General features: G+C 35.4%; 1 protein-coding gene across 2 annotated transcripts; it reads right to left on the bottom strand.

The window, feature by feature from the left end:
• Positions 1-10,406: 10,406 nt before the first annotated feature.
• LOC112012298 (uncharacterized) lies at positions 10,407-12,992 on the bottom strand. Of its 2 annotated transcripts, XM_065781902.1 has the most exons (5): positions 12,761-12,992; positions 12,322-12,403; positions 11,839-12,128; positions 11,647-11,745; positions 10,407-10,739 (listed from the first exon to the last, which is right to left on the bottom strand). In XM_065781902.1, the coding sequence occupies exons 3-5, from the start codon at positions 11,959-11,961 to the stop codon at positions 10,440-10,442; spliced, it is 522 nt and encodes a 173-aa protein (XP_065637974.1). In that variant the 5' UTR covers positions 11,962-12,128; positions 12,322-12,403; positions 12,761-12,992; the 3' UTR covers positions 10,407-10,439. The 2 variants fall into 2 exon arrangements, with proteins under 2 accessions (XP_065637974.1, XP_023900452.1); XM_024044684.2 differs by lacking the exon at positions 12,322-12,403.
• Positions 12,993-15,252: the final 2,260 nt, after the last annotated feature.

Here is a 15,252-nt window from a genome sequence, read left to right as displayed (position 1 = left end):
ATCTTAGGGATAAATGTTGCCTCTAGAGTATCAAACTTGACCACTCTTTCCACAATGGGAGTGGACTCTTTGAAGATATCGGTGTAGGTCTTTGAGTCAGTAGGAGTCCTGAACCTTTGAAATGTAGATTCTTCGGATGACTTATATGATAAACGAGTCCGTTTAGCAACCGGGGTTGGCGGATCATCAGTGACAATGCCTTTGCCTCTGGATGAACAACGAGATATCTGCAACAATGTTGACATACAGAAAAGAACCAAAATGCAATACCACAGGAAGCAAACATCAGATTGCTTAGTGTCAGGAAAGAAAGGACCAGATTTTTCACAAAAGCACAATAGCAAAATATTAACTAGACTAACCACAACACGGAACACCAAATATAATGAGTAGCAGAACATTTCAGAACAGATACTCACAATATTACACATGACAAAATGCCAAAAACATAATATGAGGTATGCAACATAGTCTAGAACCACATCATATAACACCGTCTCTCAATAGACAAACTCATGAATAAAAAAAAACACAGAGAACCACAGTATGGGCAAGATAAAATCATCAAAACACACAACATACAAACCCATAGACACATGTTCAAACCCATTACAACTCATCACAACAGGGATACTATTCACACCAAAAAGATACTTGAACCAAGTACAATGAAGGAAGATAGAAAGAATCCATACCTTTCTTTTGCTGTTTGATGAAGACATGATGTAAAAATGGATACTTTTTCAGTGAGAAACAGAGTGTTTGAAAGAAAAATGGGGAAGACAGTGAACAGTCATAAAACTTTGAGGGAAAAAACTGAAAAACGATTTTAAAAACTGTCTTTAAAACACAAAACACGCGTTTTTCGCGACTTATCCAAGTCGCCAGTAAGTCGCCAGATCAAGCCGCGAAACACTGTGAAGGAAAGATTCTAGAAAAATCTTCTAAGTGTTTTTCGCGACTGGAAGGTTTAGTCGCTAATGAGTCGCGAGCTGAGCCGCGAAAATCACTAAGTAACCCTCGCGATTGGACCTTCCACCCGCGAACAAGCCGCCAAAATGAGCCGCGAATAGAGGAAAAACTTAAATTTTTCAAGAATTTTCTAAGTCTTTTTTGCGACTAGAGTGCTGACTCGTCAGTAAGTCGCTAAAATCTCTGATTGGGCTCGCGACTAGGGCTTGCAACTGTGCTGACTCGCGACTTAGTCGCCAAAACAAGGCAACACTATTTTTGAGAAAACTTCACAATTTTGGTAAAAACAAAGTACTTTCCAAAAACAAAACAAAAATACTCAAAAATATTTTTGTGTTTGTCCACTAAGATTGAGCATATGAAAACACATTTAAACAAGTACAATCACACAAATGAATATGGCATTCGTTGAACATAGACTTGTGTGATGTGTGTGGATATCAAAAATGAGATAGTTCTTAGTCCAATGTGAAGCTTCAATGATCAATTCGATCAAGGCATACACAACTAGCACTAGATAATGTGACTTATCTCAATTATAGAAACATGCATATATGACCACCCACAAGTACTTGATACCAATACTTTGAAGCTTTTCATTTGGCTCCATATTCAACATATTTGTTTGCAACATTTGAGCAAAGAGAATCTCATTGTGAGATAGATACCTGAAATTTTTTATATTTCAATTGATGAGTTAGCCTTTGGCTTTTTGAGCATCACACATTTTATTTTGGTCGCTTTCCCTTTTTCCTAGTCAAATACTAGTGTGTGCGACAGGCTTTTGCAGCTCTATATCTCTTTTCATTTGGAGATTTACATTTAGAGAGCTCTTTTAAAGCATAAAAATAAAAAGTGTGAAGATATATAGGCATGAGTCTATGCATGTCTCCAGATCAACAAAACCATTCACTAATCATTCATGACAAGGTTGAAGATCTATTTACAACAATCACATAGATTTCAGAATTTCTTCCACAAAGATATGAGTGCATGAGAGACAAGCTAAGCTCGTTAAATGCACAAAGCCATAAGTGCAAAGGTACAGGGCAAAACATGCTTGGAGACAAAACTCAACAAAGTGAACAAACTTTTTGGATTTTCAACTTTTTATGTGTTTTTGGATTTTTGACACAAAAACAGTAGAAGAAAGATCAAGAAAAAATAAAAGCATTTTAAACACAAACAAACCACAAATTAAACAAATGCTCAAAAACACAAAGCAACTTACCAGTCTTATCCACAAATCATAGGAAGAATTGATGCATGGACATGTTATGATGCTTATGCATGAGTACCCTTTGTCACCCACACGTCATATGCGTTTGGGGTGATATCCTTGATGGATCGGGTACGAGAGTTAGGACTTTCAAACCTCCTATTGAAGCTCTCCAAGCAGGTAGTGAAGGCGCCAATCATTTTCATCACGTCCGCCATTCCGGGATCATGGTTTTGGCTCCTTGATTGCTCACCACCCCAAGACCTCAAGACATTTCTCCTTCCTTGTGACCGAGGTACACTCGCATTGTTGTCTGCTCTCAGCTTTTGACAGTTGGGTCTAGTGTGTCCTTGCAGTCCGCAATAGTGACAAATATAGTTTATTCTAGGACCCTGCTGCTGTCTTGGAAGAGATCCTCCTCTAGCTCCAAATCTGACTTCAGATTGATTTCGGGACTTGTTGAATTCCCGTTGATTTGCCACATTCTGTTTCTTCTTGGCCTTAACTATCTCTGGAGTAGGCTTATCAACAACCGTCTCATTGGTTTTTACAAACTTTACTTCCTTGGTGACTTTGGCTGACGAGCTGCTCCCTTCGGTATATCCCAATCCGGACTTGTCTGAGGCATGTTTTTGGGATGAAATAACATCATCTAGCTTCCTGGAGGAGATCCTATCTACCTTGGCATGAGATTGTACTACCTCTTGCTCAAGGAATCTCACTTTAGTGTAAGCTTCTGATAGCTCACCATTAAGTGTCTCAATTTCACATTTTGCCTCCTTATATCGTGCCAGGAGACTTTTGTAATCTTCCTCAGTTCTCTTCATCTTCTTGATGGCTGCATTAGCCACTTTGGCATATTCACCGGTCTTCTCAAGGAGCGAGTTGTAAGTCTCTTGCAATCCCACCGTTTCTCCAACTTCCTCATCTTCAGACTCTTCGATTATTCCCATAGACTCCAAATCAGAATGTTCCCCAAGCTCCTTTACAAGTGTACCGAACTCATCCAAGGTCTCCACATGAGCAATAGTCATGAAAGCGGAGTAATTTCCTTCTCCTTCACAGCCATCTTCAGAGTCAGAATTTGATGAATCAGCATCACTCAAAGTTGTGGCATAGACCTTTCCTTTCGTTTTCAAATAATTGGGACATTCCTTTTTGAAGTGTCCATGTCCATTACACTCGAAACACACAATGTCCGAGGAAGATTGAGACTCCTTCCCTTCTTTCCTCGTAAACTCTTTCCTATCACCTCTTGAAGATGAAAATTTCCTATCATTGAATGGTTTTCCACTGTTCTTCATCTTCAGGAATTTTCGGAAGTTTTTCGCCAGATATGCTACTTCCTTCTCCACTTCATCTTCTTCTGAAATATCATGAGATACTACTCTCTCATCAATTGTTTTAAGAGCAAGTGATTTGCTCTTCTTCTGTGAGGGCAGGGACAATTCATATGTCTGCAGAGAACCAACCAGCTCTTGAACCTTGATGTCGTCAAGATCCTTGCTCTCTTCAATGGCTATAACTTTGGGCCGGAAAGTTTCTGGTAGTGATCGGAGGATCTTTCTTACAATCTTTGAGTCCTCCGTCTTTTCTCCCAAGTTAAACTTACCAATAACCACTTCGTTTAGTTTGCTATAAAATGAATCAAATGACTCTTCCTCACTCATTTTTAACTCCTCAAAGCGAGTGGTCAGCATTTGAAGTTTTGTGTCCTTCACTTTCTTAGTTCCCTCATAGGTTGTCTCCAGAATTTCCCATGCTTCCTTAGCAATGGAGATGTGAGAAATCCGATGGAATTCTTCTGGAGAAACACCGCAGAAGATAGCATTCAATGCCTTGCTATTTGCATTTGCTGCTGCAAGAGCATCCTTATCCCAATTTGCCTTAGAAGCCTCCGGTTTAGTCCAACCTATATCAACTGCATCCCACACAGTCTCATCCATAGAACACAAAAACGCCCTCATTCGGACTTTCCAAAATGCATAATTATTACCATCAAAAAATGGTGGAACATTGAGAGATTGAGACCTATCCATCTCACCAAGGGGTCAAGGATCACACTCAGGTATTAAAACCACAACAAGTGCACCCGCTCTGATACCAATTGAAAGTTCAAAAAGGATATAAAACACCTTTGAACGTTTAGACCCCAAATAACAAAAATACCAATTCAAGCTTTATATCAAACAATTTATGTGCGGAATATGATAACAATCTTATAAATGAATTGATAGAACAATCTAAGCCAAATATAAACACATCCATAGCAGTAAATATAAGGCAAATGTAAAGGGAAAGAAGATGCAAACACACGGACAACACACGATGTGTTATCGAAGAGGAAACCGAAGTCCTCGGCGTAAAACCTCTCCGCCGCCCTCCAAGCGGTCAAATAATCCACTAAAGAATGTAGTTGGGATACATGAACAGCAGAAGACCCTCCAAGCCTAATCTACCCAAATACCTAAGCCCTCCAAGCTTCTTGCTCCAACGAGGTTACGCCGAACCTATTTCTTCTCTAGCTTCCCGGATTCCGCTATTTGACCATAGCATCAACCAATGTATATTGGTTCCTTTCCAAACTGCTTCCCAAAGCACCAAATGGACCTTCTCGCAGACGTGGGTGTGGTGAGACAAGGGTTTGGTAAATGACCTCTCAAGGGTATGACAATGGAGAGGAAGAGAGTAGAGGAATTTGTAGAGTCTCTTTAGATGAAGATTGGGGATGAATCAATCTTGTATTTCTCTAGGGTTTTCTCTCACAAAATTCTCTCTGGAAGCTCTCTCAATATGATGGGTATAAGGGTGTATATATAGTAGGGTGAGAAGGAAATGCAAAACGTCAGTTTTTGCCAAACAGGGCAAGTTAGCGACTTGATCTCACGGCTTGGCCAAGTCGCAAAATCAAGTCGCGACGTAACGGCCTGGCCAGACTAGAACTTTTGTCCTGTAGCGTGGCAGCTGGTGCGACCCTTCAGCTTCCCAGTGCGCCTCTCATGTGACTGCCTTTTGTGGCTTGCCAGTAGCGAACCACCCGCGAGTCCTAGTCGCAAGACTCTGTTTTTCTTGCACACTCTTGAGCTTTTCTTCACATCTTCTCACACACTACCCTTACAATTTTCCCACCTAAATACAGGGTTACTAAGTGCTAAATTACAAGCAAATTGGTCACGGAATAAAGCCAATTAGATGGTTGATTAAATTCAACCTTACATAGTGTAAGCGAAATTCATACCCAAATCCCTTATTCGACAATGAATTTTACCAATTAAGCTAACTAAAACTCATCTAACCTTAATAGTTAGTAACCTCCTATAATAAACACATCACTCGCACAATCCATTTAGATCACGCATGTAATGTGTTTGTGCATATAATGTGTTTATCATTCGAGACTATTAAGGTAATTAATGTATGGGTTAGGACATGTTTTTTAGAATAAAATTTGATTTTTTATTTATTTATTAATTTGAAGAAAAATACTAACATACAGGTTAAGTACTAATTAAAAAAAGATAAGGCATACATTGCTACATTTTAAATTAAAGGAATGACATTGCAATGGTCAAGCAATCTTCTTATAATGTAATTTACTTAGAAATTTTTTCATGTTATTTCCCACCTGAATCAAGACTATGGATGGAGAGTAGAGGGGAGGGAATGCTGAGAGTTTAATATATCTTGTTTGGATATTTTTTTTAAAGCTTGAGGAAGAAGGACGGAGTGAATATGGAGGGGTATTTTTAATTCCCCAAATTTGTGAGGAGAAGAGTTCCACTTACATTATAAAAAAAAAAAAATTATCAAATTTTTGTTCATGATGTCAATTTTTATATCTACATTTTTAAAACTTGTAAAGGAGGGTCATAACTGTCAATTTGTATGACTAAATACTTCTTCTCCTCTACTTAATTTTTAAAACATCCAAATAAAAAGAAGTGATATTTAATTTATCTCCCTTTATAAAATTTAATTTTTAAAACATCAAAATATGATAAATTGGCAACCATACTACCCCTCCCCTCAACTTCCCCCTCTCTTCTCCTCTCCTTCCCCCTTTACTCTCATTCTTTCCAAGCTTTCAAACACACTATTTAAAGGCTCAAAGCCTAAGTGTGTGTTTGTTTGAATGGATCTTTTTATTGAACATTTATTTTTTAAATTAGTAAAAATTTATGAAAATATAATTTTATTAGTTTTTTTATTTTTTAAAATAAAAAAATATTTGAAAAGTTAGTGGCAAATACACAAAAAAGGTTTTAGGATGACTACGGCTTTTACGTGGTTGACACGAAATGATGGATGCGCCAAAATGGTTTTACTTTTACACTTTTACTTCTTGGACCTCGGTTAATATGACTAGCCTGTGCCAAGTTCTGGGATGGTCTACCGTTGAGTGATGTTTGCTTTTTTAAATGGTCTTTTCAAGTCTCAGTCTCACCACCACAACATATAGGTTGTTTGGATTGGCCCGTTACACCTTTTCTTTTTGGTCTGAAATCAGACAGGTTGCAAAGCTAGGTTGGCAATCTTTAGTGGAGAAAACAATATAGAAGATATTGTGCTTCTATCCTTTGATTTCTCTCTCTATGGATGTGCTGCTTTTAGAAAGTATGTGGAGATCTACTTTACCATACTTTTTCTCTCAGCTTATAAATGTGCAATTGTGGGTAGTGGAAAAAAAAAATTGTAAGTCTTTGTTATTTGTGGTTATTGGTTCATCACTCACAGTCGCATATATCATCAAATTGTGAGGTCATAAAAGAACTATTGTGCTTTTATTCTGTTAAAATTGCTTTCATACGTTGCAAGTCAAGTCAAGACTAAAGACAATACTTTCTTTCTTTTTTCTTTTTTTTTTCTTTTTTGAGAAACAAGACTTAAGTCAATTAAGCCTGAATTTTTTATTATTTTTTTTTTTGGTTGTTGTTAATAATAAAACAAATAGAAACATGAGGTCATGGAACCTTTATAAAAAAAAAAAAAAAAAATTAAAATGTCATGCCTGAATTTTTTATTATTTTTTTTTTTGGTTGTTGTTAATAATAAAACAAATAGAAACATGAGGTCATGGAACCTTTATAAAAAAAAAAAAAAAAAATTAAAATGTCATGGAACCTTAAACAAATGAGCTTGATAGTATTAAGGAATTGATTTGGCTGGAAAAATATTCCTGCTATTTAATAATATATAATTTCCTATCATTCTTAGTCAAATATAAGCATCTATTTAAAAAAATTCCGTAATCTTAAAAAAAAAAGATTCATGTAACATGTATCTTATATCTAGATAAAGTTAGGAATAGTTCTAGAAGCAAATTTCAATTAGAAGTCTTTTGCTGATGTGATTATCAGATTTGGTTTACTAAACATTATTCATTGAATTTGGTTTATTAAACATGATTCAATGAAGAAGGGTCACAAATCTTTTCTTTTTCAAAAGACACGTCAACAACATAGTAGTTCCTTATACATTTGATAGAATTTTATCATTTTCTTTGAAAATAAATTTTGATCGTTTGTCAATAAAAATTTAGTTCATAACTCTTTTTTCGATTTACTTAGGGTTGTCTAAGCAATCTATGGAACCGATCCACCCGCCTCAACTGACCAAATTCAAGCCAACTGCTTATCAACTCAACGCTTGTGGCGGTCGGCGACTAGTCTTTGCCATTGGAAATTGATTCATGTGGGTAAGTTGGTGGGTTGTTGCATGAAAACTCAATTTCAATTGACCCAACCAATCTCCAAGTCTCCATTTTCTGCCAGTGTAAGCCTTTCTTTAGTCAAATTTGGTCCAGATTTGATAAAATCTCGTCAAGATCAATCAAGATATTGTCGAGATCTCAACAAATCTAGCAAGATCTCGCTAGACTTGGCAGGATTTCAGCCAAATCCAATGAGATTTTAACTAGATGTTGCAAGATTGGCCATCCCCTCCAATAACTGTCACCAATCAACATCTGACCAACACTCAAAGATACATGACTTGCTTGAATTGATGCTTCTTTGAGATTGACAGTGGGTGCCGTTCTTGGGGACACAAAGTGATCTAGTTGAGTCCAAGTTGGCACAAAAGCCCTAGGTCTATTGCACAATAGGCTTTTAGGTCCAAGTCAGCATACAAGTAAGATTACTTGATTAGGCCTCTTAACCCTTAATTTTCATCTTATCTTTACAAATAAAGGCTCTATTTCTGACTATATACATGTCACATGTCAACCGAGAACCGAACATGGAACTGGTCTGGTAAAAACTAGTAAAACTAGTTCAATCATGAAAATTGCTTGTTCAACCGAGAAAAAAATAAAGTAATTAGACACATTTTTGGTTCTTTGACCGTTTTGGTTTTTAAAACTATGGTTTCAACATTTGAAAATGTTTTGATATTTAGGACAGTTAGATGAGGGAAACTAGAAAGCAAATCTTTTGAAAATGTTTTTAGTCGAAAATCAAATGACTAGAATTTTAGCATAATTTTGTCAAAATTTCTGCATTTGAAAATGTTTTTGAAATTTAATAAGATTTTTAAGTGGAAAATGACAAAAACAAGATTTCAGTAGAATTTTGACCCCCAAAAAATTGCAATTAGATTGTACATAGGATCAAAGGTTTGTAACTTTCCTACCAAAATGTAGTTTTACTTTCGTTAATTAATTTTACTATCCCATATGAGTCCATAATGTAATTTTACATTCCTACCCAGCTTTGTGAGAATTGTTTTTCAAAAAATATTTTTTTATTAGTCAATTGCATACTTAACTGCAATTTTTTAACAGAATTAGAAGAAATGTCTTAATAGAATTAATTTGAAACTTAGTGGTTTCAATTGAACAAAAGTAAAGTTAAAAGCTTAAAATAAATTTTAGTCAAACTTAAAGAATGTAATTTGCATTTTAGCCCAAAAAAAAAACAATGTGAGTGTACCGAATCATCATTGATATTTCTCATAACTTGACATTTCAATTTTTGTAAGTCTCCTATTGTCAACATTAATCATTCAATATCTCATATGATAACACACCAAACGATCTTTGTTTCTCTCTCAACACCAAAATCAAATCTGAAAATTAGATTTCAAATTTCATTCACCATTTATCACTTTACTTAAGGTAAATTGATACTCATTTAAAATAAAATAAAATTATATTTTTTGTAAAATTTTATATGATAACCATGGTATTAATTCTTTATAGTAATAAAATATTAATCTTGAATTGGTTAGTATTAATTGATCAAGTTATGTATTTAATTTCTCTTTGTTTTGACTTTTGACAAGTTGAGATTCTTAAATGATTATATAATTAAGTGAAGTTGTAACATTGTCTTTCAATTTTAAGATTGACCTTGGTCCTTGAATTAGAAGATAAGGAAATAATACATCGCAAAAATAACAATGAAAATAATCATAATGATGTTCAAACTTGTAATATAACAATTCTTAACTACATAAAAAAGATTAAATTATATTTCAAATGTATGTATCACTTACATAATGTTATTGATAATACTTATTACAATTGTTTTTGCCAAAAAATAATTTTATAATTTTTCTTAATTCTAAGAAAAATCGATTATATCACAAGGAAATTAAGTGGAATAGTGATATTATAAATGGAAAGTAGATGTTAGCAAAACCTAAATATAAAAAATTAATTATTAATTTTGTATTTCAAATAACAAGAATACTGAATTTTAAATAAAAATTATTATATAAAAAATTAAATAAAGAATGCCCTACTTAAAATTGTTGGTTTAGGCCTCCTATTAATCAAGCTAGCCCTATGAACCGTAAAATTAACTTTTATATATGCCATTCAGCCCCTATGCTTCCCAGTTCCCACCTTGCATCCAAAAAATTAGAGGAATGTAGTTTTATGAAATATATTTCAAACATTTTATTCTTTTTCCTGCCTCTAAGGTGAACTAGGGTGGTGGACTAGAGAGAGAATGCAATCACTAAGATTGACGTCTAATTGAAGAAAATATTGTGGAACATTTAGCAACGGCCTTGCAATCTGATATAATAAAAAATAGATCAAAATTGGTGGTTTTGACACAGGTTAATTACTTGAAAGGAAAAAGATAAGAAGCCAGATAGTGTAAAATATCTCTAAGTACTCAAATATTAAAGAATAAATTGCCTCTTTGTTCTAAATCTATTTTATACGCAAGGGGGGAAAATTTTATAGCCTTCAGCTGACAAATCAAAATGCAAAAATCAAGCTTCAACTCATCAAAACTTTTCATGTCACTCTAATAACTCCAGATGTTTGAGTTGACACATTTATTCCTCGGGAGGTCTGAGGCTGTCCTATTGTAAGCTCTTCAACATCTCTAGCAATTGATGAAAGCCTATTGCCTAAATTAGATAGACTGCGACGGAAAGACGGTGGTGAAGGAATGTCGGATGGATCAATAACACCCGAAGCACGAGTACAAAAAGTCTGCTGGGTTCCAGGCAACCAGCGCGGATAACTTTGGCTGGCAAAATTCACCATTGGTTTTGGGATGAACTGTGCACTGCCTCTGCCAGGCATTCCCACCTGTTAAGACAAGCAAAATCATTATAAAAAGAAACTGGTTTGACGCTTTGGCTAGAAGAAAGATTCATATAAAAAAGAGAATTTAAGAGATCAAAGAAACAGAAGGAAATTGATACTATGTATATCCTAGGAGATGAAGTGGTGAATGAAAATAAATAAATTAAAATTCCATGATTAAAGAAATCTATTTTGTTACAAGCCATATGTGGCTAGCTATTGAAAACATCTGAGGCTGCAATCTTGATTCGAATCAAGGATATTGAAAACATATAATTCAACATGCTATTTTTGGAACTTTAGAGAATAGTAATCCAAGTATAATCAATTTTGTAGCGATTTATTAAAAACGCAGACACCACCAGCCTATGGAGCATAAAGTAAACTTGCAAATTTCCAATCAACTGACATTAGTCCTAATGAAGCACAGCAGAGAAGATCCTACTATTACAGCACTGTTTTAAAGCACTATTAAGTAAAAAGTTTCCCCCATAATCTTGCCAGCTACCACTCACCACAATTTAAGCAAGCATATTTCCGGGAGATCCCTTTCTATTAATCCCCCACCAAAAATTGCATAAAGAATTATTATTTTTATTTTAAAAGCACTGCAAGATATTAAATTTGTAAACAGTGTGCAAATGATGGTCTAATTCCTCACAAGGTTCATTGCATTGACAAATTGCTTTAAAGATCACTAGCAATGGTTCTTAGTTTAATAGTTGATATAGTTCTTATCCAGTTATCTACTAGTAAAGATAAAATACACACTATGTAGTTATCTACTAGTAAAGATAAAATACACACTATGTTGTGACCTAAAATCAGTTTAAATAATTTTTATTTTACTACCATATGAAATAGAAATCAACAATTAAAAAAAAGTGGCAAAAATCAAATTTTTAATTACCATGGAAGGAATCTGACAATAACTTGGAGCACCACATACAGAGGCTGGAATTTGAGCAAGTGGTGGAATATCCAACGCCAAAGATTCAGAGCTGCCAGCCTATAGGGGTGCAAGCCACAACAAGTTAACAACTATATTTAATATACTATTTTAACACTGTATCTGGATAAACTAGAGCATGGATGGACTTACCTCTAATGACTTTTCAGCATCACTTTTGTTAGTTAGTGAAACTTGGCAATCCTTAGGAGCAGACGGAGAGATTTCCGCTTCATTCTGCAGAGTCAAGTCAAACACACTTGGTCTCCGTTTCATCTTATTAGTTTCAGCTTGTCTCAGGAAATATTTCTGTGCATGACTAGCAACCTGGGCTGGGGTTTTGGTGGTCACAAACTTCTGTGAAATTTCTTTCCAATCATGTTTCCCAATCTGGTTTAGACCAGCTAGAAATAATTTGTGCTCTTCTTCAGTCCATCGCTTCCCTGAAACAAACAGCAAATTAAGTACATTAAAAACTGCTAATTAATAATTCGTTCGTCCAATGCTAACTTCTTTCCAGCAAACAACATATTGACACAATGTTTTTACTTCCATAAGAAAGAAAACACAAGATTTTTTTTTTTTTTTACTTTCTATAAACTAAAACTAAAACCAGTTTTTTGACATAATATATACCTTTCGGTTTCTGATCAATAGCAATGCTTGGCTCTCTAACAACTTGACTCGTGTTGTTCTCGACGTTGCCATTAACATTATTCTGTAAATAAACACCAAATATTTTGATGCACTTAGCTGCATTGGTGTTATTATTGGCAGTATTGCTAATAACAGAGCTGGTGCAATTCCTAAAGTTGTGGCCAGTGAGGCCACATTGGGAGCACCTTCTTTCCCTCACCATTGTTCTCTCTAGCAAAGAACAACCCAACCCCTTTATGGTAGAAGAATGTTAACCCATCACCGACTATGTGAGTAGGGTCGGTGATGGGTTTTTGATTAAAAACGGTTAGTACACGTACAGTAAGGGTTTTGCAACATTATTACAATTCTAACCTGACAAAACATACACATTAAACATTTAAACATACAGAAAGAGAGAGATATGGAGTTACAGTACCTGATGTAATGAAAATGAAAGTGGTGAAGGGGAATTAGGATACAGGGAATTTCGAACAAGCAAGAACTAAGAGAAGCACTGATTGTATTTCTTCTTGTACTGGGTGTAATCGCCATTTAGGAGTGATGGGTCTCCTCTCTTGCGGTTTGTGGGTTTGGGAATTTTTGGGGGAGATGCAGTGGCCCCCAGGTGGAGAGGGTCAAAAATTTCAGACTTGAGAGTTTGACTGCATCACCTTGTGGTCTATGGGTTTGGGAATTTGCTATATTATTATTTTTTTTTTTAATTCTTATTTTTTAATTTTAACATGTTTTGTGGGGGAATAGAATGGTAAACTTTAGTGATTAAAATATCATGGTCTACAATTAGGAGGAGAAAATCATAATTTTTTTTTTTTTTTGCTCCCACATAGTATATCTTCAAAGTTTTCAACCAGAAATTAATCATTGTTCACGCTGAGTGAGCCCACGAAGGGGTAAAACGCTAGCTTAGGAAATTATTTTCAAAGTGTAGGTAGCAAGACTCGAACTGGGAAGCACACCCAATCAAGCCCAGTACAAACATCTTGAGACCGAGAGCCTCACCAACTCAGCCAACCCTGCGTTAAGAATGATATTTTTCAAACTAAGAAAATACCTTCTCTTTTTCTTTGGCAGTACTAGTAAGGGCTGGAGCAGCTCTATTACATTTTAAAGGCACACTAACAAAAGAAATAGAATGAAAACTTTCACTAATTAAATTAATGTCTTCAAGCATGCGTGCAGCTTCAATAAGGCAAACTTTATCAGAATTGAGAAGATCTACAAGTTCACCAAATGTACTTTCTGCAATAATATCAAGGAAGTAATTTTTTCTTTTTTTTAAAGTAGAGATTTTCTTATAACCTCGGCAACAGTCCACGGAGCGTTTGATGCTTTATTTATTTACTCATAAGAAGAAATCACAAGATTGAAAGAGATCCTTCAAGGTGTGTTAAACACATAAAGGAGTGGAAATGAGATTTATACACAAAAATACCACAAATTTCACTAATAACTATAGTAATTTTTTTAAAGAAAAAAGCCACGGTAATTTTAATGTGTTTGTTTGGGCGGATAACATTTTGTATATAAAGTTTTTTTTTTTCATTTTCCTATGTTTTGCGAAACAAGGTCAACGTTTAGTCAACAGAAAAGACCCTTATTTTGTATACACTTGTTTACCGAATTTTTTTTTCTTTTTCTTTTGGGGGAAAAGAAGCCACTGAAAAGAAACTCCGACGCCAATAGCAATTAAGCAAACCCCCGCCAATAGCAATTAAGCAAACCCCCTCTCTCCCTGTCTCTAGTCTCTTATCATCTCGCTTCCTTCTCTCCCCTCTTTCCTCCTCTCTCATCATCAACCTTATCTCACTCGTTTGATTTGGAACGGACATTTTAGTCATCCAAATTATTGCTTATGTGGGTTTTTTTTTGTCTTTAAATGAAAGCATTGAACTTTAAGTAACAACACATGAGAATCCATAATACAATTAAGCCTCAGCCTCCATTGAAATTACATCAACAAAACTCTAAGGACCAAGAGCTAGACCAAAATACCCAAAAACAGTATTGCTGAATGATTTATGCTAATTCATAGGCAGGCTTGTTTGCTGCCTGCTTACCCAACTAAATAAAATAGAATAAAAAGGGCTGACCAATTAATGAATTTCAGCAGCAAAATTTATTAATCTCCATGAGATTTTGTCTGTTGGGGCTTCAAGGCTTCAAATGCTTATGTGGTTCTTTTTTTTTTTTTTGGGTACAGTTTGCATTTTTTTCATTGGCCAAATGTTTAGCACTTGAACTGTAATGGCTACTAGTGTGCATGTCTGGTATTTTTGTGCTTTGTTGACAAACATTTTTTAGGAGATGCCCATTTTGTTATTTAGAGTATAGACACCTTAATTTCATTTTTATTTATTATTTATTAGGAGACTTCAAGCTTTTCTCTTTAGCCATGGTTAGGGTTGTTCACGAGTCAGGTCGAATCAGGTTTAAGCTCAACCTATATCCAACCCTACCAGATCGGGTGGACGAATTCTCAACCCGCCACCAACCGTGAGGATGATCAGGTTGGGTGGGTTGGAACTTCAAAGGGTGACAGATAGGTTGGTCGAGTCAAGATCTGGAAAATGATGAGATTCCGACAAGAAAACAATGAAAAGTCAACCAAAATCCTTTGAGATCTCACCAAATTCAGTGAGATCTATGCCATTTTCAAAGAGATCTCAGCTAGACACAGCGAGATTATGCCGAATCTAGCCAAAAACATCCTAAAACTCACTAGATCTACCAAATATTGCAAGAATCTGTTTAGGTCAGTCGATTCTGGTTGCTCAAACTTTGGCGGATGAGAACCGACATCTAACCCGTCAAAGTCGGGTTTTGGAGGAAGAAAACCGTTATCGGCCACTAGAGAAATCGGTTCAGTCTATGGTGACAGGTGGGTTGATAACGAATTATGTCATTTGG

The sequence above is a fragment of the Quercus suber genome, unplaced genomic scaffold (assembly GCF_002906115.3).
Source record: "Quercus suber isolate HL8 unplaced genomic scaffold, Cork oak 2.0 scaffold_282, whole genome shotgun sequence".
In the NCBI taxonomy this organism is placed as follows: domain Eukaryota; kingdom Viridiplantae; phylum Streptophyta; class Magnoliopsida; order Fagales; family Fagaceae; genus Quercus; species Quercus suber.
Note: the sequence above shows the minus strand (reverse complement) of the source record. Positions and strands in the feature narration are given on the sequence as shown.